At 40.7% G+C, this 26275-nt stretch overlaps 1 protein-coding gene across 1 annotated transcript; it reads right to left on the minus strand.

Annotated features, from left to right (window-relative positions):
- Nucleotides 1-4733: 4733 nt before the first annotated feature.
- On the minus strand, nt 4734-14149 carry psmb7 (proteasome 20S subunit beta 7). The gene is made up of 8 exons (XM_047373343.1): nt 14014-14149; nt 13290-13383; nt 12039-12136; nt 11709-11849; nt 10089-10204; nt 7927-7985; nt 7660-7811; nt 4734-6803 (listed from the first exon to the last, which is right to left on the minus strand). The coding sequence occupies exons 1-8, from the start codon at nt 14073-14075 to the stop codon at nt 6692-6694; spliced, it is 834 nt and encodes a 277-aa protein (XP_047229299.1). The 5' UTR covers nt 14076-14149; the 3' UTR covers nt 4734-6691.
- Between the last annotated feature and the right edge of the window lie 12126 nt (nt 14150-26275).

Consider the following 26275-nt stretch of genomic DNA (forward strand, 5'->3'; position numbering starts at 1 on the left):
TGCAATCAGAAGGTTGTGGGTTTGATTCCAGCTTCCTCCTGCCATAGGTTGATGTGCCCCTGGGCAAGGCACTTAACCTCAAGTTGCCTACCGATTGGTGTATGAATGTGTGAGTATTAGTGAGTGCAATTGGGTGAATGTGGCTCTAGTAAAGCGCTTTGAGCGGTCTGTATCACTGGAAAAGCGCTATACAGGTTCTTCTCAAAATATTAGCATATTGTGATAAAGTTCATTATTTTCCATAATGTCATGATGAAAATTTAACATTCATATATTTTAGATTCATTGCACACTAACTGAAATATTTCAGGTCTTTTATTGTCTTAATACGGATGATTTTGGCATACAGCTCATGAAAACCCAAAATTCCTATCTCACAAAATTAGCATATTTCATCCGACCAATAAAAGAAAAGTATTGTTAATACAAAAAACACCAACCTTCAAATAATCATGTACAGTTATGCACTCAATACTTGGTCGGGAATCCTTTGGCAGAAATGACTGCTTCAATGCGGCGTGGCATGGAGACAATCAGCCTGTGGCACTGCTGAGGTCTTATGGAGGCCCAGGATGCTTCGATAGCGGCCTTTAGCTCATCCAGAGTGTTGGGTCTTGAGTCTCTCAACGTTCTCTTCACAATATCCCACAGATTCTCTATGGGGTTCAGGTCAGGAGAGTTGGCAGGCCAATTGAGCACAGTGATACCATGGTCAGTAAACCATTTACCAGTGGTTTTGGCACTGTGAGCAGGTGCCAGGTCGTGCTGAAAAATGAAATCTTCATCTCCATAAAGCTTTTCAGCAGATGGAAGCATGAAGTGCTCCAAAATCTCCTGATAGCTAGCTGCATTGACCCTGCCCTTGATAAAACACAGTGGACCAACACCACCAACTGACACGGCACCCCAGACCATCACTGACTGTGGGTACTTGACACTGGACTTCTGGCATTTTGGCATTTCCTTCTCCCCAGTCTTCCTCCAGACTCTGGCACCTTGATTTCTGAATGACATGCAGAATTTGCTTTCATTTGAAAACAGTACTTTGGACCACTGAGCAACAGTCCAGTGCTGCTTCTCTGTAGCCCAGGTCAGGCGCTTCTGCCGCTGTTTCTGGTTCAAAAGTGGCTTGACCTGGGGAATGCGGCACCTGTAGCCCATTTCCTGCACACGCCTTTGCACGGTGGCTCTGGATGTTTCTACTCCAGACTCAGTCCACTGCTTCCGCAGGTCCCCCAAGGTCTGGAATCGGCCCTTCTCCACAATCTTCCTCAGGGTCCGGTCACCTCTTCTCGTTGTGCAGCGTTTTCTGCCACACTTTTTCCTTCCCACAGACTTCCCACTGAGGTGCCTTGATACAGCACTCTGGGAACAGCCTATTCGTTCAGAAATGTCTTTCTGTGTCTTACCCTCTTGCTTGAGGGTGTCAATAGTGGCCTTCTGGACAGCAGTCAGGTCGGCAGTCTTACCCATGATTGGGGTTTTGAGTGATGAACCAGGCTGGGAGTTTTAAAGGCCTCAGGAATCTTTTGCAGGTGTTTAGAGTTAACTCGTTGATTCAGATGATTAGGTTCATAGCTCGTTTAGAGACCCTTTTAATGATATGCTAATTTTGTGATAGGAATTTTGGGTTTTCATGAGCTGTATGCCAAAATCATCCGTATTAAGACAATAAAAGACCTGAAATATTTCAGTTAGTGTGCAATGAATCTAAAATATATGAATGTTAAATTTTCATCATGACATTAAGGAAAATAATGAACTTTATCACAATATGCAAATTTTTTGAGAAGGACCTGTAGCTCCTACAAGGAAAGTCACAGAGACTTGAAACCTTCTGAGATGGATCTGCCTCTGGGCCTGAACAATATTCACTGATCAGATGCTGACAGAATCGAAGCCACGCCCCCTGAGAACAGGAAGTGTCATGTTTTCCTTTAGAGAGTCAATGTTTTATGTTCTTCATCTAATCAATGTGAAACTGTCCCAAGTAACAGATAACATGATGGTCTTAGACAGTCTCCAGTACTGACTGCTTTAGCTGGAGGGTGTGGCTCTGACGGCGTTGTGAATTCTGATGTCACGCCACGGCCATATGTTTGGCTCTAAATTACACATGCATGGTCCGATTCACTCTAAATTAAATATGGTTGATCTTTGTCAGCCCCCAGACACTTCTATTGAATTACATTGGAATTTGGATCAATAGTGCCCCTTAGAACACTTGAAGGGTTATATCTCCCTCATACATCATCGGATCCACTTTAAATGTAGTATACATGATCACGATAATGATGGACATGTTGACACAGTCAGTAGATGACATCACTTTAGCCCCGCCCACTAATAAACAAATGACTGTAGCTTCCATATGGAAGGTCCGAGTCACTCCAAACTGAATATGCTTGATATTTCTCAGCCCCCAAACAGCTCTATTAGATTACATTGGAATTTGGATCAACAGCACCTCCTAGGACACTTCAAGTGCTCCATCTCCTTCATACATCATCGGATCCACTTGAAATGTAGTATACATCATCAGGAATCAATGCTGAACATGTTGCCACAGTCAGTTTATGACATCATTTCAGCCCCACCCACTAATAAACAAGTGAGAGCAGCTTCCATCTGGAAGGTCGCATTTCCCCCAAATTTTGAATACTTCTCGCCAGACCAGAATTCTGCATGAGTGAAGATCATGACATGACGCTCACAGCGCCACCTAGAGGCGACATTTGGAATTGAACAGCAGTCTCATTGGTGGAGTGCAGGCGGCGATGCCAGGCTCCCGTGGTCGCTGCACAGGCCGAGTTGCGCTGAGGTGTGAGGGCCTTTATGGCTGCTTGCGGCTTTAATTCCCATTGTTACTTCCTGACACACCAAAAAAACATTACCTCTTACGTTCTGTGGCCAATTTAAGTAGAAGTCTGGGATTCTAAATAAAAAAACTACTATGGTGGGCTAATATGCAGTAAGAATGTTTAGGTTACAGCTTGTGGCCTTTGTGCTGTGCATTCCACTGTACTGTTCCATGTTCTTTTTCTTCCATGTTTGAGTTGCAGAGATGTGCCATCACCCCTTGCTGATTGGCTGCCTAAGTTGTGTGATGACCTACTTGGGGTTAGCAATCAGCTGAGGAGTTCTCCGGGTTTGGGGCTCCTTCCTCTACTCTGGGGCTGGACCTTGCTGTGGCTGTGCCCAGTCAATGAAGGGACTATCTTTTTGAATTTGGATCTCATGGCAATCTGAGCAGCTCACCACTTTGGCTGAGTGTCTGGTGGGTACTAGCTAACCTTGTTCAACAGCTGAATGAGTTTTTAAATTTGCAGCAATTTCCTGGTCTAGTTTTGTGTCACCTGCTTAGTAATTGTCATGTTAAATTAGGTGTTGCACTTCTGTTGCTGAGGTTTAGCAGGTTGAAATGATTTGCTTTTTTACTTTTGAAGCCCTAGGTTTAGTTTAGTCTTTTACAAATACTTAACAAAATGTTCATAGTTTTAACTGGTCAATTTATTTGATTGTATGCGACTTCGTGGCAGACTTACTTTGGAATAATTAAATCAATTTGAGTCATCCAAGTTTGTTTTTGGTCATTTGACTGATTGTTTACTTATGTTTCCGTTATCTGGGGAAAAAAGGAGAATTTTATCAAATTGCTTTTCTTTTAAACCAATTACATTTGCTTTGATGTTACTCCCAGTGAATGAATTGTTAAACCCCCTCTATGCTTGCTAATTCTAGCTTTTTCTATATTTTGCAGTTCCTTTTAGAGAGGCTTTACATTATTTAAGAACATGCAGAAGATTCCAGTTTGCCAGTTTGCTTTCAGATCCAATCAAAGCAGAGACCGTGATTCCATTTCTAGTATTATTAAACCAAGGTGCATTAGACTCATTAGTTGGTTCCATTTTGGCCACATGGTTAAAATGAAACTGTGGAGCACTGACGGTGAGTCCTTCAGACTTTTCAGTCAGTAAAAGATTTTTGGTGTCACCTTTTAGACATTTGACTTTCAGAAAGCACACAGAAACCATATAAAAGATGTAAACAGCAAGAGTTTTCTTTCCAAGGCATGGAGTGGTAGCCGCCTGTATGAATCAGACTGTTTCTGGTCTTTCTCAGTAGGGTGGAGATCAACAAGAGGTTTTAGAGTTAACCGTTGGCCAAGACTAGAACACAAGCTCAATTCACACTCTGCACGTGTGTTTACATGTTTTTACACCATATTTGCTTTTCCCACATGCATACATTCTTGTTTAATTTCAAATTATACTGTGCTTTTATATTTTAGCATTCTTGCACTTTCAGTATTAGGCTCATTTTGATTCAGTGTTTGGATTGTAAAGGCCTGCAACCTTTACAATCCAAAGAGCCATTTTTGACCCCAGTCCAGCTAAATAAAACAAATATGGAGCTGCAAATGTTGTATGACTTTTAAAAAATAACTTATAAGTTTTGATAACTATGTACTATAAGACATTTGTTGTCATTTTTAAAGAACCACCATTTTATTCCTATTTTTTAGGTTTTCCCTTTGGGATTAATAAAGTATTTTGAATTGAATTGAAGTTAAAGAAAAACATAAAATCTTTGCAAAAAAAGGATGAAAACCTTATTTGTGGAAAAATTATGTAAAAAAACATAAGGATAGTTCTCAACCTAATGACAAGTAAAATACATACAAAATATATGGTTTTGGTACTAAAGAAGTGCAACACACTGGAAACCTAAAGCAGCGTTTGTAATCTTTTAATGATATTGGAATAATACAAATAGAATAACCCAAAGAAACTACTGGCGATCCACAGGGAGGAGGTAATCTGATGACTTTACTGAGCCAATAGTTATATTGAATATTCATACTTTTTATAGTTAACTATTTAAACCAAGTAGTTAAAAAGAAAACTAGTGTATTGTCATGGTTTTTGTTTTCTCAACAGCATAGCTGGGTTTAGGGAATTAACTCGTGTAGCATGTTGAAGCACTACCTTTGAACCTTAAAGAGGCCTTCAGCATAACAAACTGAGCTTTAGTTCCACAGACCATGTGCCTAACACCTTCAGAACATTAAGCTCTAATGATCAGGAACTGTTTATTCAAATACATGGCAATACATGTCAGATTATGCACTTAATGATTTTTTTTCTATTGATATAGAAGATGTTTAAATGAATGCAGTTTTGTCTGCTTCTTCTTAGAAAGATCGCATGCTGGTAGACCTTGAACAAGACTGCTGCGTCCAGCCACACACATCTAATGTTTTGCAACTCACTAAAGACGTAAATAGTGAGATTTGAAAAACAATCTATTTTTCTTAATGGCTACCTAATAAGACATGACATGTTTTCCTAACCCCCCCCCCCCCTGGTTCTGTTGACATCACAATGGGACAACTTCCATCAGCTCTCAGTGCTGAAGAGATTCAGAGAGACAGGTGGCTGGATAGACACAGTACTATGAAAGAGGTCCAATCACAACTTGGCCAAAGAAGAATAGAGTGACTCTTGATGGAGCAGATAGACGGGCTTCTGTGTGGATCAGTAACAAAAGCAGAGCTTCTCTTTGACTCAGCAAAGTGGAGCCCGGATACAGATATGGGCTGAAAATACTAAAGATGAGCTAGATGGTAGTTTTCAGGTGGAAGATGGACTCCATATCAACTCACAAACTGACAGTTTTTAGAAGACTTCTTTCTTCAAGCAGTGATAAAGGAAAAAGATTATCATTTAAGAACATGATTTTTCAGGACAAGCTCCATCACCTCAAGTAAGAACTCCACTGTGTGGTTGACCAGAAAAGGCCCTATAGATGAAAGAATGACATGGCTGCTTCCTCACCTGAACTAAAACCCATTGAGAACTTATGGCTCTTCTTAAATGGGAGATTAATGGTGAAGGAAAACCGTCTGTTGTCACTGCTACACAAAAAGCAGATTTTCAAAGATCAAGAAACTGACACACTCCATGAATGGAAGCTCTCAGACTGTTATTGAAAGGAGGGGAAGGGGGGCAGTGATGGTAGTGGTCACCGACTGTTTCATGTCAGAAATGTTCAAGCACTTAGGATAAGTGGTGAGGTTTATTACCATGTTGGATTGACTGAGAGCTCTGTAGTTCAATCAGAAAATAAATCATTAAAAATACAACTTGGCTAATATTTGCCCACACATTTTTAGGTCTTAATCATTCCCAACACCTGATTCAGATATGAATCTCAAACTAAGGTGAAAATGAGTAAATATTCCTCTGATCCTGAAGAAATGTCAGATAACGGTGACAGTGTTAGAACTGAAGGAAACAAGCAGCCATCCAACCGAGGCTAACCTGTGGACAGGATACACCCTCCTGTAGATGAAAACTGTCTAATGGTTCTGGTATTTATGTCAACAAATAATTCACAAATATTTTGTCCATATAAACTTTCTGAACAAATATCCCGAAATTTCATTGGAACACTGTGGACTGAAGTGCTTGTCATTCGTGTACTCACTATCAGAAGTGAGTTTTCCAAACCATAAGCTGTGAGACTCAGTAAGATATTTCAGATAGAAAGCAGATTTCAAAAACGTTTTACTTTTAGCAGAAGATCAATCAAGCTGCAAATAAACAACTCAAAACGTTTATTGTAAACCACGGAAAAAATATGTGTGTCAGGTGTTCAGTGAGCTGCTTCAGAAAACATTGAGTAAAGTTTAGGAAGTGTCCATAGTTTGGATGGACTCCTCCACCACCTCCAAGCCCAGTGGGGTTACAGACTTCAACAACACAGCAGTCGTTCCTCTTTTGTACTTGTAATCACCAGTTCTGCATCGAGGAGAGAAACAAGAAACAAAACATAAATAACATTTAATTATAAAGTCGTTTTTAAGGTGGGCAAAAAACCAAATCCATGTTCATTTGCACAACATAAGCCTTCATCCTCTAGACAAGCTAAGCATGCTAGTTATGCAAAGTCGATCTAGGCAGTGCTTGTAAGACTTGGTTAGTAGTGAACTCAGACAGGTTATGGTGGCTGGCGAGTCTGCACTAAAACTCTTCATCTGTACTTACGGCTGTAAGGCTTCAAGCTCATTTAGTCTTCAGGCAGAACAAGCAACAAAACAATTAGTCAGCCAGTGTTCACGAACACATGAGCAAGTTAAAACAGAAGAATGAACATAAAGATCAGAGCTGCTCCATGTGGAGTTGGGACACATTAAGCACTATATTCATGGTGAGATGGAAACACATTCTAAACTGTATGTTGCCACAACAAATATGAACAAACGATTCCTGCCATCTCCTGAGCTTTGTTTGAATATACTTGTGATACACAAACTGTTAATGAACTACAATCAGTTCACATATAGCAAACTGACAACATTCAGACTGAATCTATCAGGGAATATCCACAGTTAGTGGGTGTCCACAGAGCAGTAGTCACTGTGACAGGTAACTGTTCTCCCAACTTTCTATATGTGGTTCTTCTAAATGATAAGACAGAATAAAGAAGTTCCTCAACAGTCAAAGAGGAGCCAATGTAGTCCCTATCATCACAAACATTCCCAGCACTGAAAAACAGTGTTTCCTTCATTTAACCTTAATCATATCCAACTTGGAACCTGGGGGAAAACACTAACAGATCCAGATGTTGCGGAATCATCAAAGCAGCAGTTCTCACCTGATCCCCTTCTTATTGGCTTCATCGTGGGGTCTGATGTAGTCCACATTGCCCTTGGTGATGACAGACAGGTCAATGTTGCTGCCAGAACCCAGGTCATTAAAGATTCCTGCAGCAATGGCATCACGGACCAGCCGCTTGGCTTCCTCCTCCTTTCAGAAAACAACAACATGGAAGCTCAGGTGAAAAGCAGAGCCTTACAACACAGTCACAACTACTTAGAAACTATTTTTATACTGAGCAGATCAACAAGACTGGTTAGCTCACCTCCATGTCTGGCTTGTAGCGATCTTCAAAAACAGCCATGGCAGCCAGGGAGCCAGAGCCTTAAGGAAAGTAAGAACTGGGTCACTGACCTGATATCACTTTACAAATGCACTAATCTTAAGGCCTCCATTTTAAATAGACATTTTTTTTTATCAATGGATGAGGTGAAACTGACTGATTCAAAGATGAAGACAAAAGTCATAGGAAGCATGATCCCCAGAAGGCTAAGATTTCAGACAACACTAAGAGCTGCTGGAGCATCAGAAGGGTGCAATTAATGAAGAAAGCTATTTTATTGAAAAATAAAATGAACTAAATTGTAAATAACTTTTAGTCTTCTGGTTTGCCTTATTGCATGTAAAAAAACTAAACTGGAGTCTGAAGAGAAAATACACTGCTGAAAAAAAATAAAGGGAAAACTTAAACAACACAATATAACTCCAAGTAAATCAAACTTCTGTGAAATCAAACTTTCCACTTAGGAAGCAACACTGATTGACAATCAATTTCACATCTTGTTGTTCAAATGAAATAGACAACAGGGGGAAATCTTTGGTGATTAGCAAGACACTCAATAAAGGAGTGGTTCTGCAGGTGGGGACCAGAGACCACTTCTCAGTACCGATGCTTTCTGGATGATGTTTTGGTCACATTTGAATGTTGGTGGTGCTTTCACACTCGTGGTAGCATGAGACGGACTCTACAACCCACACAAGTGGCTCAGGTAGTGCAGCTCATCCAGGATGGCACATCAATGCCAGCTGTGGCAAGAAGGTTTGCTGTGTCTGTCAGCGTAGTGTCCAGAGCCTGGAGGCGCTACCAGGAGACTGGCCAGTACACCAGAAGACACGGAGGGGGCCGTAGGAGGGCAACAACCCAGCAGCAGGACCGCTACCTCTGCCTTTGTACAAGGAGGAACAGGAGAAGCACTGCCAGAGCCCTGCAAAATGACCTCCAGAAGGCCACAAATGTGTCTGCACAAACGTTTAGAAACCGACTCCATGAGGATGGTATGAGAGCCCGACGTCCACAAATGGGGGTTGTGCTCACAGCTCAACACCGTGCAGGACGCTTGGCATTTGCCAGAGAACACCAGGATTGACAAATTCACCACTGGAGCCCTGTGGTCTTGATAGATGAAAGCAGGTTCACACTGAGAACATGTGACAGACATGACAGAGTCTGGAGACACCGTGGAGAGAGATCTGCTGCCTGCAACATCCTTCAGCATGACCGGTTTGGCAGTGGATCAGTAATGGTGGCCCTCCATGTGCTCACCAGAGGTAACCTGACTGCCATTAAGTACCGAGATGAGATCCTCAGACCCCTTGTGAGACCATATGCTGGTGTAGTTGGCCCTGGGTTCCTCCTAATACAGGACAATGCTAGACCTCATGTGGCTGGAGTCTGTCAGCAGTTCCTGCAAGATGAAGACATTGAAGCTATGGACTGGCCCGCCCGTTCCTCAGACCTGAATCCGATTGAGTACATCTGGGACATCATGTCTTGCTCCAACCACTAACGTCACGTTGCACCACAGACTGTCCAGGAGTTGGCGGATGCTTTAGTCCAGGTCTAGGAGGAGATCCCTCAGGAGACCATCCACCGTCTCATCAGGAGCATGTCCAGGTGTTGTAGGGAGGTCATAGAGGCACGTGGAGGTCACACACAATACTGAGCCTCATTTTGACTTGTTTTAAGGACATTACATCAAAGCTGGATCAGCCTCTAGTGTGTTTTTCCACTTTCATTTTGTGTGTGACTCCAAATCCAGGCCTCCATTGGTTAATAAATTTGATTTCCATTGATGATTTTTGTGTGATTTTGTTGTCAGAACATTTAACTTTGTACAGAACAAAGTATTCAATGAGAATATTTTATTCATTCAGATCTAGGATGGGTTATTGGAGTGTTCCCTTTATTTTGTTGATCAGTGTATATTATTGTATAAATTACTGACTATGTAAAAGGTAAAAATGATTAAATAAAAACTCTCTTCCATACCTATCGGAACCTGGAATTTTGAGAAACAATATCTTTATACAAATGAAGAAAAAATGAAACAACAAAACAATATAAACAAAAAACTAAGTTGAGGTGTGCATTTAAACTATGAGAAAGATAAGAAGCTCTATTAGGTTGATTATTTGACACAAACTGACCCATAGTAACGTAGGGCAGCTTATCAGTGGAGCCATGAGGGTAGATGCTATACAGGTGAGGTCCATTACAGTCCACTCCGCCTAGGACCAGGGCAGCACCAATGTAGCCCTGATACCTGATGACACACAAAAAACTGCTCACTCACAAATTAAATCCTTGATAATTTACATTTTTAGTGACCTTTATTTTGGTTATTTTTTCAAAGTAGGCAGACAGAAAGTGGGGTGGATATGGAAGCAAATCGTTACCATATTTCAAATGTAAAAACATTTCTAAAAATGCTTTTTCATTTGAAATATGGTAACGATTTGCTTCCATAGGTGGAAACAGGAGGACATGCATCATATCTCTCCAGGTTGAAGTCCTGACCCCGGCACAGCTGGGTCGCTCGCTCTATCACAACGCGCTACGACACGCACCATGCCCTGTGCTATTCCCATTAAACAAAAACAAAAAAACACAACTTGTTTTTCTTAGACCTACTGCAGTGTGATGCAAAGAGCACCAGCTCTATCCATTGGTTTCCTGCTAGTTGGTCAAAGAATCTACTGCTATATGTGAAAGTATGCATGTGTAGAGGAGGAAACTCAAAATCTGAGAACTACAACCCCACTTCCAATTAAGTTGGGATGTTGTGTAAAACGGAAATAAAAACAGAATACAATGATTTGCAAATCCTGTAAAACCTACATTCAACTGAATCCACTAATAAGACAAGATATTTTATATTCAAACTGATAAACTTGTTTTTTTATTTTGAATTTCAACACGCTCCAACAAACCTGGGACATGTTTACCTCTGTGTTACATCACCTTTCCTCTCCATAAGCGTATTGGAACTGAGGACACCATTTGTTGAAGCTTTGCAGGTGGAATTGTTTCCCATCCTTGCTTAATGTAAAACTAGCTCAACAGTCCAGGGTCTCCATTGCTGTATTTTGCTCTTCATAATGCTCCGCACATTTTCAGTGGGAGACCGGACCGGACTGGACCGCATGCAGGCCTGTCTAGTACTCAGACTCCTTTACTACGAAGCCACGCTGTTGGAACATGTGCAGATTGTGGCTTGGCATCGTCTTGCTGAAATAAGAAGGGATGTCCCTGAAGAAGATGTTACTTGGATGTTGCTCTAAAACCTGTATGTATCTTACAGCATAAATGGTGCCGATGCAGATGTGCCAGTTCCCCTTGCTATGGGCACTAATTATTCTAATTCTAACATTTCAGAGTATAATATGTAAAGATTTGGGTTATGGACAAAGAAAAAAAGATGTCTAAACAGCAAACTTTTCTTCACTTGCTGGCCACATGTGGAGAAAAACTGTGCACTAAATATGTATCAAGCAACACTGAATTTTTTCTTTATCACAATATTTATTCAAACCAACACTATCCAGATTTGTTATAAGTCTATTATCAGCACTGATCTCAGTCTTCTCCTGGTTTTTGCCACAGACGGCAGTATGCAGGCATAGATATTCAAAAGTAAATATAAAGATGCAATGGGTCCACTTAAGGTTTAAGACTTAATCAGATCTGGCAAGCTACGTTTTCAGGGTTAACTATGACAGTGGATTAGATAAAGTGAGGGTGTGTATTCTTCATACACACAGGCCTACCTGAAGAGCATCTGTTTCAGCATGCGGTTAGCTGTGGCCACACGTGGCAGTCTGCCTGTGGAAAGGGAGTGGAGCTCCAGGTTGGAAGAGATGATCTGAGTGGTCATCTCTGTGTCTGCAGCGGTTCCTGCCCCACAGCAGCTGGACAACAACATCACAGTTGGATGCAGTAAGAAGTACATCAGCTATTTCATATGTCTGCTGCGATATATAATAAGTACAGAAAGGTTGTGTATAGAATAATATAAAGACAAAGCACATTTGTGTTAAAAATAGGAGACATCTAGATTTATTACTGACAGTTCATGACAGAGCTGAGCTGGCACTTACTAAATGTTGGGGGAGATGTAGTGGATCTTGGAGCAGTTTTTATCAGCCACAACCATGCCCTCAGTGGCTCTGGTGTCGGCACCAAGAACAACACCATCCTGAACACAAAATCAGAACATATCTTAGACTCTGTAAATCTCCCTGTAACTTTTTCATGTACTGTTCTAGGGAATGTAAAGCAATACTTCTAACAAACAAGGCAAATATGAGCAAATATAGATCATTAATGTGATTAAGTTCATTAGGTTTATGAGTCCACAGCACTGAGAGGACATGCATTATGTTTCACATTAAGTAAGAGGTCCAGTCCTTTACTGTATATGTTATTTACAAACTAATCCAATATTAACGAGTTCATATTAAAGGATACAAATTTTATCATCATTACTACAAAGAGGTAGATGACAAGACAGGGCAGCCTGACCTGCAAAGCCCCTTTTTTTCTTGAATATTTGTGCTTACTTTTCAGCATTTGGAAACACAGCCTACCAATCAATTGGACATTGATAACATCTCTTCAGCAGTGCACACCAGCTCACTAATCCGAAATACTTGTTTTCCAAACTTTGACCTGACTCACAAATCCCTGCAAGCAAGGTTTCTGGGTGTATTTTTCAGTCTTTTTCACTGACCAGAGTAGAGTTCTGGATTTTTCAGTGTTACTTCACCATGTGGTAACTGTACCAAAGTGCAGTTCTCTTCACTTGTAAGTCTTTTTGAATAAAAGTTAATTATTCAACTGAAACATGACACAAAGACACACATATGTTGTGGGAAAAGTGTAAAATCAAGCAGGATGAGCAGAGTTCAAATGTACATGTCAAGAAAAAAATGCTAAATCGGTGCTGAGAATTAATTTACCTGAGAATTAATTTACCTGAGAATTAATTTACCTGAGAATTAATTTACCTGTAAAAACAACTTTCACAAGGAAATTAATTTACTAATTTACACAACTGTACAAAGACAATCTTACACTTCCAGCACGGGCAATTTTGAACTAAATCAATGTTGTCAAAGGACAGAGCAAACTTTGGTCTAAGTAAAGAGCCTGACCTGGCCAAAATGTATTTACCTTTTTTTTAAAATAATTAATTTATTTTTAGGGCTTTTGCTCCTTGATTTCTTTTTCTTTGAGGGGCTGAACCTCGCTATGAGCAAAGTCTGATCAGTGGATCTAAATATAAAAACGTACAGGCTGGATAAAACTGGTCATTTGTTCAGATTTTCTGTATCTGTTTTGTCACTAACCTTGAAGACTACACCACAAATGGTGGTTCCGGTTTTTCGTGCAGCAGGCAAGCTGCATCCCAGTTTACTGGCTTCACCTTCCAAAAGCACATTTCTGAAATCAAACATTAAATCGTAAGTATGAATAAATGATTGCATCAGTGTAAACGGTACAAAATATGTCATCACCAGAAAGGGGTCACTTGTGTTCTCTCAACATATTTGAACTCTATTTAAAAATCAAACTATCTCATTGACATGAAAATCATAAGATCTACGTGAACGTCAATCGCGTATCTTTCAAAGCACTTACAATAAGGTTAAACGCTTCAGGGGACCTCAGATATTTTATTACATTTTGATATTTGATTGGGTTATTCTAAACACATTATTTAGCTGGCTTTAGTGGAGCCGATGCGGAGCTACACTAGAACTGCTGTACAATAGAAATGAAAATAAATAAATTCCCGAATGAGGGTCAACTTACTTCGTTTGTAAATAAAATGATACATTAAATACATTTATTACAGAGACGGGAACGGAATCCAAGCATGAGAAATAAGCGAGTCTTACGGCGGCCCGGAAAATCCTTAGTCATTGTAAGGCAACCTCACATAAGCTAGCATCTCCAAGCCGTTTTACATCACGTATAATAAACATACTGCCTCAGTTCGAAGGGTTAAACACGTCGTACGCAATAATATCATTATTCTGACAGGACTTTGATAGGTTTAAAACCGTTTACCTTTTACAGTTTTCGAAACTGAAACCCACGATAGGTAGTCTGCTTACAGCCAACGTCGCCATCTTGGTGGATGAAGGTTCGTGTTTCCGGGAAGTGAAGGAAGAAGCTCGCTACAGATGCGGCATTCGCGAACCCCTAGCAGGGTGGGGAAATGAGACCCTATAAAACAAATTCCTTTTGAAAATGATAATTCGTGTGAACAGACCTTATGCAGCTGTTTCACATGAAGCTTTAGGGACAGAAAAATATATATCACTTTCAGTTGCATGTCTACCCTTTTTCATATTAAGTCATGAACAAACCTTTAACTTTTTACATGTCATTAATTGCATACGTGTAATTCGTGCTGTGTAATTCAGTTAGTGAAGGTTAAACAATATAATAGCCTTACCTGATTTAACTAGATTTTTATATTTCAAATTGTTTTGCTGCCATGTCCTTTTTGTGCCTCCTGGGTTGCACATAGACACACATTTATTACACACACACACACACACACACACACACACACACACACACACACACACACACACACACAAACTTTATTATTATTTTTATTTAGGATGTTAAATAAGTCTAGTATTGAGGATTCAACCTTAATTCTCCGTCAGGCATTGACTTGGTCTCTGCCACACTAACTTGCTGTTTTGCAGCAGAAACAGTTTTGCTTTTCTTCTTAAACATGTGCCAATATTCTTCATATGGCATCATTGATCTTTCTAATTCCATTGGCAAGAAATATGCACTTGAAGGCTTCCTTTTCCTACCATTGCCATGGTGAATCGTGTTATCTACCTTCCATTGGGCTTCTTATTTACTCGCGCTCATGCTTAACTCAGGGCAACTTTGACTCAGACTTGAGTAACCCAAGCGTTACCCTGTGTTATGAAACCAAAAACCCTGGGTGTGATAGAGTGGAGTAACTCTACTCAGGGTATGTGCTTTCTACCCAGAGCTTGTTAGCCCTGTTTTCTGTCTACCTTTAAAACTAGGCTTAAAACTTTCCTTTTTTATAAAGCTTATAGTTAGAGTGGCTTAGGTTGTCTGGAGCTATCTCTGTAGTTATGCTGCTATAGGTTTATGCCAACAACTTTCACTCTCTCTGCTACATTCTCAATCTGCTAGGTTTCCTTAAATAGACAACTTTTTTTTTTTTTTACCAATTTAAATAATTAACTGAATTTGCATTGTTTTACAACTAGGATCAATTGGAATGTATGTACTTGAATTGACTTTTCTAAAGGGTCTTATGATGACATGTTGTGAATTGGCACTATGTAAATAAACTTAATTGAAACTGAACTCAACGTGTACATTTAAATTGGAAGGTAGAGCAAATTTGTGAAAAAATTTACAGATGAGACATTACTTTTATATTAGGTTACCCCTGGATCATTACGTGACTTCTCAGTTTCATATATTGTTAAATTTATAGTTTGGTGGTGACTCATGAAACATCAAACATTTTTGGCTGTGGGATTTGAGAATAAATGAAAAAAATGTTTAAATGCCTTATCAGACAGTGGTAAAATAGTAAAGGGGGCCAGAAATAAATGTATACAGTATAAGGTGTTGCATAAATACTGTCATACTCCTAGCAGACTGCACAGAATGGAACTAATGACACACAATTTGTGTTGGAAATGTATAAAAGAGGTGGGACTGTATCTACATTATTTTGGGAATGTTCTTTGGTTGCACCTTTTTGGACCAAAGTTCTGGAGGTTTTGACAGCCTGGTCTGGTTTAGATGTGGCTAGGACTTCAGAATTGTGTTTATTGGGAGACAGAACTCAAATGCTGAACATCTCAAAAGGAGTCTTTTTAGTTGTTCTGGTTGGTCTTGTGGCAGCATCCAGGATCATCTTAAGAAATTAGAAGGACACCAGAAGACCACAACGTGTCCTGTGGTAAATGACAGTATAAAATCAATGGTGGCAACAACCTCTTTTGAGGCCATGCTCATCAAACTGGAAGGCAGCAGAGCCACTGATAGAAACAGTTTTGGGACTCACTAAAAAGTGTGACCTAAGATGATTTTGTTTTCTCTGTAGGTGGAAATGTTGTGCCTTTTTGATTCCACCTGCTGGCCTGAATGACAAGGGGCTGGAAGAGTGATGACCCGTTCTCTTTGGCTCTGTCCAAGCAGCACAACTTCTTGGTTTTTGTAATATTGACTTACAGTGAATTGTCGTTGAAGGTTTTGACCAAGACTACGTTCTGATACTGGGGTAGAGCATCAGTTCCAGTCGTTTGAGCGACCAGGGCCATGTCAAATGCATATTTAAAAACATTGTTTATACCTTCAAGATGGCGCTATGCATAGCTGCCTCAGTGTTAGGTGCGCTATGTTTTGTCTTGTTTTTGTGCGATGAGGCCGTTTGCTGCTGTGATTCCCGAAGCTCTTTCACCAGAGAATAACTCTTAAACATCGGGGGGACAACTCCGGCGTATCTACTACCCACTTTTCTCGCATCATTAGTGGAATTATTGGACATTTTGGTGAAGGGCTAACTAGCTTTTTACGCAGTGAACCGCCGCAGGAGAGGATAGAACAGGTGTTATGTCGATTCGCGTTTCCCAATCAGATACGGTATGGCAAGCCAACAGTGCCACAAAACGCCACTTTTACCACGCGTCTGGTTAAAAAGTCACTCAAAAAACGCCGTCTTTATAAGTCAGGACGCCATAAAATCCCATTAAACACCCTTTAATGTGGAGTTTTAAGAGCACCCACTGAACACCGAAAAAAACCCTGTGTTTTTCTGGTCATTGAACGCCATTTTTTATACTTGACGGTGTTCAATGCCCTGACAAAACACCTTTGTTTGCCGCTTTGTGACATTTTTATATGTAGTCTAAAACAGCATTTTCTCAAATTAAGTATTGGGCCCTGCCTACACTCCTTTTATCCAATTAATTTAAACTCCAGCCACCCAATAAGGGACGAAGAACTGCAGTCAGTTCTGTAATCATCTCAATATTAATTTTAATGTCTTTAAAGTCAAAAGCAGAGGAAAAAATAAACAATAACTGTCTGAAATAAGTGAAGACCGAGATACAATTTTGAAATCTGAGTCGGAGCTGTAATACCTTTCTCCTCCACCAGATGGCACGGGAGCAAGTCCACAGAAACGCTATCTGTGGACATTTGGTAGTTTTAATGTTAATAAATACAGGAAAATAAATCTTGTATGCCGTGTTTGCTTTGTTTGCTCACTGATCTGCTGAACTGCTGGTTCTGGTGATTCAGTTGTTTTAATTCTTTTCAATACTACTACTGCTTTTCACACTGTAGATCATGACATTCTAATCTAGACTGGGGCAGTCTGTTTGTATTAAAGGCACAGCCAGAGAATGGTTTAAATCCCACTTGTCCAATTGAAGTTTCTCTGTCCAGTTGGGACAGTTTTCATCCTCTGTTGCTCCTCAAGGCTCCACATTAGGTCATATTTTATTCTCTCTGTATTCTCTCTCTGGTATCCATTTTTTTTAGAAATATAATGTGTCATTCCATTTTTAGGCAGATGACAATCAGGTTTCCTTCCATTAAAATCGAGTGGATGACAGTTAGTAGAGAGGCTGTCGAAGTGTTTGACAGATGTAAGAACATGGATAGAGCTGAACTTTTATAAATGATAAAAGGCAGAGGTCATTTTATTTGATAAATCTGACCCACTGAAAGGATGCAGCAGTGCAGTTGGATCACTGGACTCCTTTGGCTGTGTGTCTGTTAGGAATCTTGGGGTGATCCTTGACTCAGATTTTAAATTCAATAAACAGGTCAGTGCAGTAGTCCAGCCTTGCTTTTATCATCTGAGGATTATTAGTAAAGTCAAAGATGATTTTCCTCATGATTTCCGTGAGAGGTTTATTCACGCTTTTATTACTTCTAAACTGGACTACTGCAGCTCTCTCGATAGTGGGATTGATTAGTTTCTTCTTTGCCGTTTTCATTTGGCTCAATGTCCAGCCGCCCATCTAACTAAAGACACATACATATAGTTTTTAAAGCCATTTAAATGACTCATGTTTTTGGCTTTTATTGCAGAGAGCATAACCTTTGGGACAGTCCTTGTTTTTCTGTCCCTTCTATTGCTGATTTTATTGTTTACTGCTTTTATTTTCTTGTTACTTTTATCTTCTATTTGATTTTTTATTCACCCGTACAGAACTTTGGTTGCCTTTTGGTTACCTTAAGGCAAGTCTTAAAACTTTCCTTTTTGATAAAGCTTATAGTTAAGAGTGGCTTAGGTCATCCTGAGCTATCTCTGTAGTTATGCTGCTATAGGAATAGACTGCTGGGGGACATAATGACCACTTTCACCCTCTCTGCTACATTATCATACGACTCTACAATTTTGTGTTATTTGCTGTTATTTCAGCTTTTAATATTCTCTCTCTGGTTTTTCTCTTCCTAGAACCTACATCTGGCCCTGCTCTGTGTTTAGCTGTAAACAATGTCCCCTTCCAGAAAGGAAGGGGACTACCATTAATGTTTTACTTTTCTTTCCCATAGAAAGTACTCCTGAATCAGTGCTTCTGTGTTCTTTTTGTGTCTCTGTTCTTTCTCTCAAACCCCAAGTCAGTCGTGGCAGATGGCCACTCACACTGAGCCTGGTTCTGCTGGAGGTTTCTTCCTGTTAAAAGGGAGTTTTTCCTCTCCTCTGTCACTACATGCATGCTCAGTATGAAGGATTGATGCAAGGTCAATGCAAACGACTGCCCACTTTGGCTACATGCTGATCCAGGAGAAGTGAATGCTGCAAGTCCATGACTCAATGCAGTCTGCTGGGTTTTGTTAGATAGAAATAGTTTTTAACCAATTTGAATAATAAACTGAATTTAACTGCACTGTTCGATAGTTAGGGTTAATTGGAATGTATGTACCCGACTTGAAATCTGTATGATTCGATTGAACTGACTTTGTAAAGCGCCTTGTGACGACATGTATTGTGAATTAGTGCTATATAGAGTAAGTAAAACTGATTTGAAATTTTATTAAAACACTTATAAATAATACTAAAAATAATCATAATTATAATATATTTACGTAATTTTCAATATGCCATTTTTAATAAAACATTAATAAAAACTTTTTTTTCTAAATTGATACTGCTTTTTATCTTTTTTAAAATTTTATATTTAAATTATCTTTTAAAAGATGCATTTCTCACTTTCTTTCAGGAACAAACCTCTTAGTTGAAAAGAAAATGTAATCTATTTTTCTTTGTTACATAAACTGATTAGGATAGAAATCAGGGCACAAGTTAGATTATATAAAATGTACAAACAGTATACATATTTTTACAAGTAGAGATTGAACAATGCTATATGCACCAGTTTGCATTTTTAAACAGCTTTTTCAGCAGCTGTAACTTTATGTGAGCTGCCTCACAATAATGGATTTTTAAAGTTACAGTCAATCAGGTTAATCTGGCTTTCCAAATCTGAAATCGGTCTTCAGGATGTGGTGGTGTGTGTTTATTGCTTAGCTGGAGGGTTATGTTGAGCAACAGTTCAGGATCTGTGCCAGAAGAAACTATTTTGCACAGCTGTGGGGCATTTGTGCTTTAGTCTTATTGCCTTCTTCTGTCGTAGCACACTGTGATCTTGGCAGATTTTATTTTGGTGGCTGCCAGGAGCTGTGCATATAAAAGAACTCCACCAACTCCACGACTCCGTGTCTCTTTGAAAAATGTGTTAATCATCATTTTGTGCTCTCACGCAATCACTAACTTCATAACCATGTAGCCGGATTCTAGCAAAGCGTAATTTCAGTTTTGCTGGAATCAGTGATGTTCTGGTTTCTGGGTCAACTTAAGATTAGATCCATCCACCCATTGTTTATACTGGCTTGTCCTTGCAGCGTCACGGAGCGGCTGGTGCCTATGTCCTTCAGTCATTGGGCAAGAGTCGTGGTACACCCTAGACCAGTCCATCCAAAATGGCTAGATGAAAGGAACAACCATGCACGCACACGCTCCTACAGAAGAACGATTTAGATTACTTAGTTAACATATCAGTCATGTTTTTGGATTGAGGGGGATTAAATTACATTTTGGGAAAATTATCCTCATTTCAAACCCTTATGTCACATCTTTAAAAAAGAGGACCCATTTCAGTCCAAGATAATCTGTTGAAATGTGAAGGTCAACACACACACTTCTTAAAGGTTAAAGTCAAAGCACATCAAATCTTTGTTATTGGTCACTTAGATCCCACTGATTACACCTCCAACCACCTGTTTTCCTTCCCCCACTCCCACATCCTGCTAAAAAGCTTAATCAACATAATGCACTCTCAATGTTTTCTGATGGTGCACTATCTAATCTCTTCCCTTTACCAGAAGCACATTACTAGACCTTGACATCCAGCTGGCATCCAGTTGGCACCTGTGCTGTTCAAGGACGCAACATGGCAGCAGATTAAAGATATAGTGCTTTCACCTGAAACAAGATGAAAAGAGACTGAACAGTCTGAGACTTGTTTATCAGTCATTTTCACTAACAATTGTGTAGGACACTTGTGGACATCCTGTTAGATCTTTTTACTGTGCCTTGTATTAACCAAAATGAATAGATGCTGATGCTAAAAAGAAAAAAAAGAAGAAGAAATAAAAAAAAAAACCTGTCGCGGGAAGCAAAAAAATCTTTAGTTAGCAAGCTAAATAGTTGAGCTCCAAACTAAATATTAACTTAGCCAGCTAAATATTTAGTTTACAAACTAAATATTTTATTAGCAAACTAAATATTGAGCTTCAAACTAAAAATTTAATTAGCAAGCTAACTATTTAGTTCCAAACTAAATATTAACTTAGCCAGCTAAATATTTAGTTTACAAACTAAATATATTATTAGCAAACTAAATATTGAGCTTCAAACTAAATATTTAGTTAGTCAGCTAAATATGTAGCTCCAAATTAAAAATTTTGTTTACAAATACAAATATTTATTTTGTAAACTAAATATTTAGCTTGGAACTGTACTCATATTTGTACTCGTCATCTTCCGCTTCATCCAGGAGGAGCAGCGGCTCTATTCCGAGCTCCTCACCCTATCTAACGGAGTGCCAGGCCACCATAAGGAGGAAGCTCATTTCAGCCGCTTGTATCCAGGATCTCGTTCTTTCAGTCATGACCCAAAGTTCATGGCGATAGCCACCGCCCGATAATGTCCCCAGTCGAGATCAGCAGCTCCCCAGCCCCACTGTTAACAGTGTTGGTGAAGCACTGCTTCCCCCTCCTGAGGCGCTGGACGGTTTGCCAGAATCGCTTCAAGGCCAACCGGTAGTCCTCACGGAAATCCTGGCCCGAGTTTTTGCCTCGGCCACATAGGACCCCTTCTTCAGCGTGACAGCATCCCTTACTTCTGGTGTCCACCACCGGTTTCGGAGATTGCCACCACAACAGGCTCTGCAGACCTTACGGCCACAGCTAAGGGCGGCAACATTGACAATAGACGGAGTGAACATGGTTGACTCGGACTCTATGTCTCCAACCTCCCCCGGAATCTGGTCAAAGCTCTCCCGGAGGTGGGAGTTGAATACATCCCTTGCCGAGATCTCCGCCAGACGTTCCTAGCAGACCCTCACTATACGCCTGGGCCTGCCAAGTCTGTCCGGCTTTCTCCTCTTCCAGTGGATCCAACTCATCACCAGGTGTCAATCAGTGGACAGCTCAGCCCCTCTCTTCACCCAAGTGTCCAAAACATGCGGCTGAAGGTCTGAAGACACAACAACAATTCGATCACCGACCTCCTGCCTAGGGTGTCCTGGTGCCAAGTGCACTGATGAACACCCTTATGCTTGAGAGGGAGACAGAGAATTGTTGAAGAGTATACAGAAGCAACTTAAATTCAAAATAAGAGACAGCAAGGAGGTGTACAAGAAGAAGCTGGAGAGCAAGCTCCAGCAAAACAATATCAGAGATGTGTGGTCAGAAAATCACAGGCTTTAAGCAGAAGGATGATCAGACCGATGGAGGTCTGGACAGAGCCAATGAACTGAACACATTCTTCAATAGGTTCAGTTCGGAAAAAAGCTCAGCATCCTCCTCTTCTGTTCACAGCCAAACAGACATCCCACCCTCCTTTGACCCATAGGACCCACAGCTGTCCAGTAACACCTCCAATGTCTTTTCTTCCACGTCAGCCATAGACCCTTCTGCTTCTACATGTTTGCCTTCAACCATATCAGAAGATGCTGATGCTCCCTTTGCCTCCCCGTTCCACCTGTGTGTCTCAAGAAGTCAGGTGAAAATGCAACTGGAGAGACTGAATCAGAACAAGGCTGCAGGTCCAGATCATGTCAGCCCTAGAGTCCTGAAGGCTGTGCAGAGCAGCTCTGTGGGATTCTGCAGCACCTCTTCAACCTTAGCCTGGCCCAGAAGAAGGTTCCGGTGTTGTGGAAGACCTCCTGTCTTTTTCCGGTACCAAAGAAAACTCACCCATCAGTCCTCAATGACTATAGACCTGTTGCCCTGACATCCCACATCATGAAAGTCCTACAGAGACTCCTGTTGGCCCACCTGAGTAAGCAATAAACTATCAGGACCCCCTTCAGTTTGTTTATCACTTTGGATTTGGAGATGAAGATGCCATTATACACCTGCTTCAACAAACCCACTGTCATCTGGACAAAGCCAGCAGCACTGTGAGGATCATGTTCTTTGATTTCTCCAGTGCATTTAATACAATCCAACCTGATTTGCTTTGTCAGAAACTCCATAAGACTCAGGTGGAGACCTCGACAATCTCCTGGATCAAAGACTACCTGACAAACAGACCACAGTTTGTGAGACTGAAGGGTTGTGTGTCTAACCAGGTAGTCAGCAGCACAGGAGCACCTCAGGGGACTGTACTCTCACAATTCCTTTTCACTCTGTACACCTTAGACCTCCAGTACAAGACAGACTCCTGTCATCTGCAGAAATACTTGGATGATTCTGCAGTCGTGGGGTGGATCAGAGATGGACAAGAAGATGAGTACAGGAAGGTGGTGGACCGCTTTGTGGCATGGTGTGGAAACAATCATCTCATCTTGAACGTGATGATTGTAGATTTTAAGAGACACAAGAATAAGTCAAAAACTATTTCCATCATGGGAATAGAGGTGGAGGTGGTGGAGGAGTATAATTACCTCGGTGTTCACCTGGACAACAGACTGGAGTGGAGATGCAACTGTGAAGCCGTCTACAAGAAGGGACAGAGCAGACTGTACTTCTTGAGGAAGCTTAGGTCCTTCAGTGTTTGCAGCAAGATGCTGCATATCTTCTATAAGTCTGTTGTGGAGAGTGTGATTTTTTCTGCTATCATCTGCTGGTGAAGCAGCATCAGAGCCAGGGACTTAAAAAAGTTCAAAGAGCTTATAAAGAAGGCTGGCTCGGTTCTGGGGACTCCTCTGGAACCTCTGGAGATCATTGTGGAAAGAAGGATTCTTCATAAAATGAACATTATGAGCATCCTCTTCATGAGACTGTCCTACAACAACAGAGTGTCTTCAGTCAGAGGCTTCTTCAGATCTGCTGTAAGACAGACCACTACAGGAGATCCTTCCTGCCCACAGCCATCAGCATCTACAACGGCTCTTTGAAGAAACCTGCAGAATATGAACTACAGCAACATTTAATTTCCCTTTGGGATTAATAAAGTATTTTTGAATTTGAATTAACCATGGTGTTCATTATGGACAATTCGTGACTAGCACAGAAATCCAATAATGAAACACCACTCGGATTCAGATTCAGCACTACCTAAAGTTGCTTTGATTACTGCTCCGCACACTCTTGGCATTCTGTTGATGAGCTTCAAGAGGTAGTCACCTGAAATGGTTTTCACTTCCCAGGTGTGCCCTGTCAGGTTTAATAAGTGAGACTTCAAGCCTTATAAATGGGGTTGGGATAATCAGTTGTGTTGTGCAGGAGGTGGATACAGTACACAGCTGAGAGTCCTACTGAATAGACTGTTAGAATTTGTATTATGGAAAGAAAAAAGCAGCTAAGTAAAGAAAAATGAGAGGCCATCGTTACTTTAAGAAATGAAGGTCAGTCAGTCCGAACAATTGGGAAAACTTTGAAAGTGTCCCCAAGTGCAGTCGCAAAAACCAAGCGCTACAAAGAAACTGGTTCACATGAGGACCGCCCCAGGACAGGAAGACCAAGAGTCACCTCTGCTGCGGACGATAAGTTCATCCGAGTCACCAGCCTCAGAAATCGCAGGTTAACAGCAGTTCAGATTAGAGAACAGGTCAATGCCACACAGAGTTCTAGCAGCAGACACATCTCTAGAACAACTGTTAAGAGGAGACTGTGTGAATCAGGCCTTCATGGTAAAATATCTGCTAGGAAACCACCGCTGAGGACAGGCAACAAGCAGAAGAGACTTGTTTGGGCTAAAGAACACAAGGAATGGACATTAGACCGGTGGAAATCTGTGCTTTGGTCTGATGAGTCCAAGTTTGAGATCTTTGGTTCCAACCACCGTGTCTTTGTGCGGCGCAGAAGAGGTGAACGGATGGACTCTACATGCCTGGTTCCCACCATGAAGCATGGAGGAGGAGGTGTGATGGAGTGGAGGTGTTTTGCTGTTGACACTGTTGGGGATTTATTCAAAATTGAAGGCATACTGAACCAGCATGGCTACCACAGCATCTTGCAGCGGCATGCTATTCCATCCGGTTTGCGTTTAGTTGGACCATCGTTTATTTTTCAACAGGACAATGACCCCAAACACACCTCCAGGCTGTGTAAGGGCTACTTGACCAAGAAGGAGAGTGATGGGGTGCTGCGCCAGAGGATCTGGCCTCCACATTCACCGGACTTGAACCCAATCGAGATGGTTTGGGGTGAGCTGGACCGCAGAGTGAAGGCAAAAGGGCCAACAAGTGCTAAGCATCTCTGGGAACACCTTCAAGACTGTTGGAAAACCATTTCAGGTGACTACCTCTTGAAGCTCATCAACAGAAGGCCAAGAGTGTGCGGAGCAGTAATCAAAGCAAAATTGGATACTTTGAAAAATCTAGAATATAAGACATATTTTCAGTTGTTTCACACTTTTTGTTCAGTATATAATTCCACATGTTAATTCATCGTTTTGATGCCTTCAGTGTGAAGCTACAATATTCATAGTCATGAAAATAAAGACAACTCTTTGAATGAGGTGTGTTGAAACCTTTGGTCTGTACTGTATATACTTGAAATTTGTATGATTCGACTGAATTGACTTTGTAAAGTGTCTTGATGCCATAGGTCCAGAGTAGAAAAACAAAAGTGGGTAGAGTCCTGGTAGGACATATATACCCCATCTTTATACAAATCGCAGAATAAGCATATGCCATGTGAATGCCATTGCCCCCAAAACGAGGGCTCATGACCATGCCATTAAGCAGGTTTATTCCAGAGAGATGCATATTTCTGTAAAAGCTTTAACGTTTCATATATTTTTGACTAAACCTTACACGAGAGTAAATAAAAGATGGACTTGTATCAGTCTTTTGAGACAATTTGTGTTTCTGGTAAAATGTTGAACAAATATCAGTTTTAGTGTTTAACCATTCTTGCTCATCTTCAGATTACTCGCAATGTTTAACTAATTTAGCCTCTTAAAATGTTTTCTTTTAGTGCGCCTTGGTGTTCCCCTTATTCTTTTACAGATGACGCTAGCAAGATTTCATACTTAGTTGGATTGATAAGGGACAAAGCATAAAGATGGGCTAAAGCAACCAATGATGAAACCACAATTCATTTTTTCTCTTTGAAAGAGTTTTGGATCTCATTAAACATACCTTAACCTCTAAATACGGTGACGAAGAGACAACCAGGGGATTGTGGAGTTTAAAACAAGGCTCTTCATTCCCAAATCCATCTGGTCATTGGTCTATTTGCAGGTACTTCTGTTAGCCTTCTCTCAAGGAGGATATCTTGGAGAACATGTCTGCCTGTTCCATTTTTTCTTTAGCCTCTTTCCACCTGTCTGTCTGTCTGTCTGTCTGTCTGTCTGTCTGTCTGTCTGTCTGTCTGTCTGTCTGTCTGTCTGTCTGTCTGTCTGTCTGTCTGTCTGTCTGTCTGGAGGAGGTTAACAGCTGAGTTGCTGCTGCCAATAACTTCATGTTCTCTTTGCATGGGTTATATACTTGACCCTGCCTTTCTTGGTTTAATCCTGTCCTTTTCCCAGACAGAGTAATTGTAAAAGATTTTTGCTGTTTTTATTGTTTAGAGTTTTCATCTGGCTCAGAGATCATCTGTTCAAATGTGCTTCTCTCCTAGA

The sequence above is a fragment of the Girardinichthys multiradiatus genome, chromosome 8 (assembly GCF_021462225.1).
Source record: "Girardinichthys multiradiatus isolate DD_20200921_A chromosome 8, DD_fGirMul_XY1, whole genome shotgun sequence".
In the NCBI taxonomy this organism is placed as follows: Eukaryota; Metazoa; Chordata; class Actinopteri; order Cyprinodontiformes; family Goodeidae; genus Girardinichthys; species Girardinichthys multiradiatus.

Bases quoted from the DNA above. Each gene is read 5' to 3' on its own strand.
- psmb7 (XM_047373343.1), bottom strand. From the start codon at position 14,075: ATGGCGACGTTGGCTGTAAGCAGACTACCTATCGTGGGTTTCAGTTTC. The intron at 13,384-14,013 runs GTAAACGGTTTT...GTTTGATTTCAG, and splicing joins AGTTTCGAAAACTGTAAAAG to AAATGTGCTTTTGGAAGGTG. The intron at 10,205-11,708 runs GTAGGCCTGTGT...GTGTGTCATCAG, and splicing joins CTGAAACAGATGCTCTTCAG to GTATCAGGGCTACATTGGTG.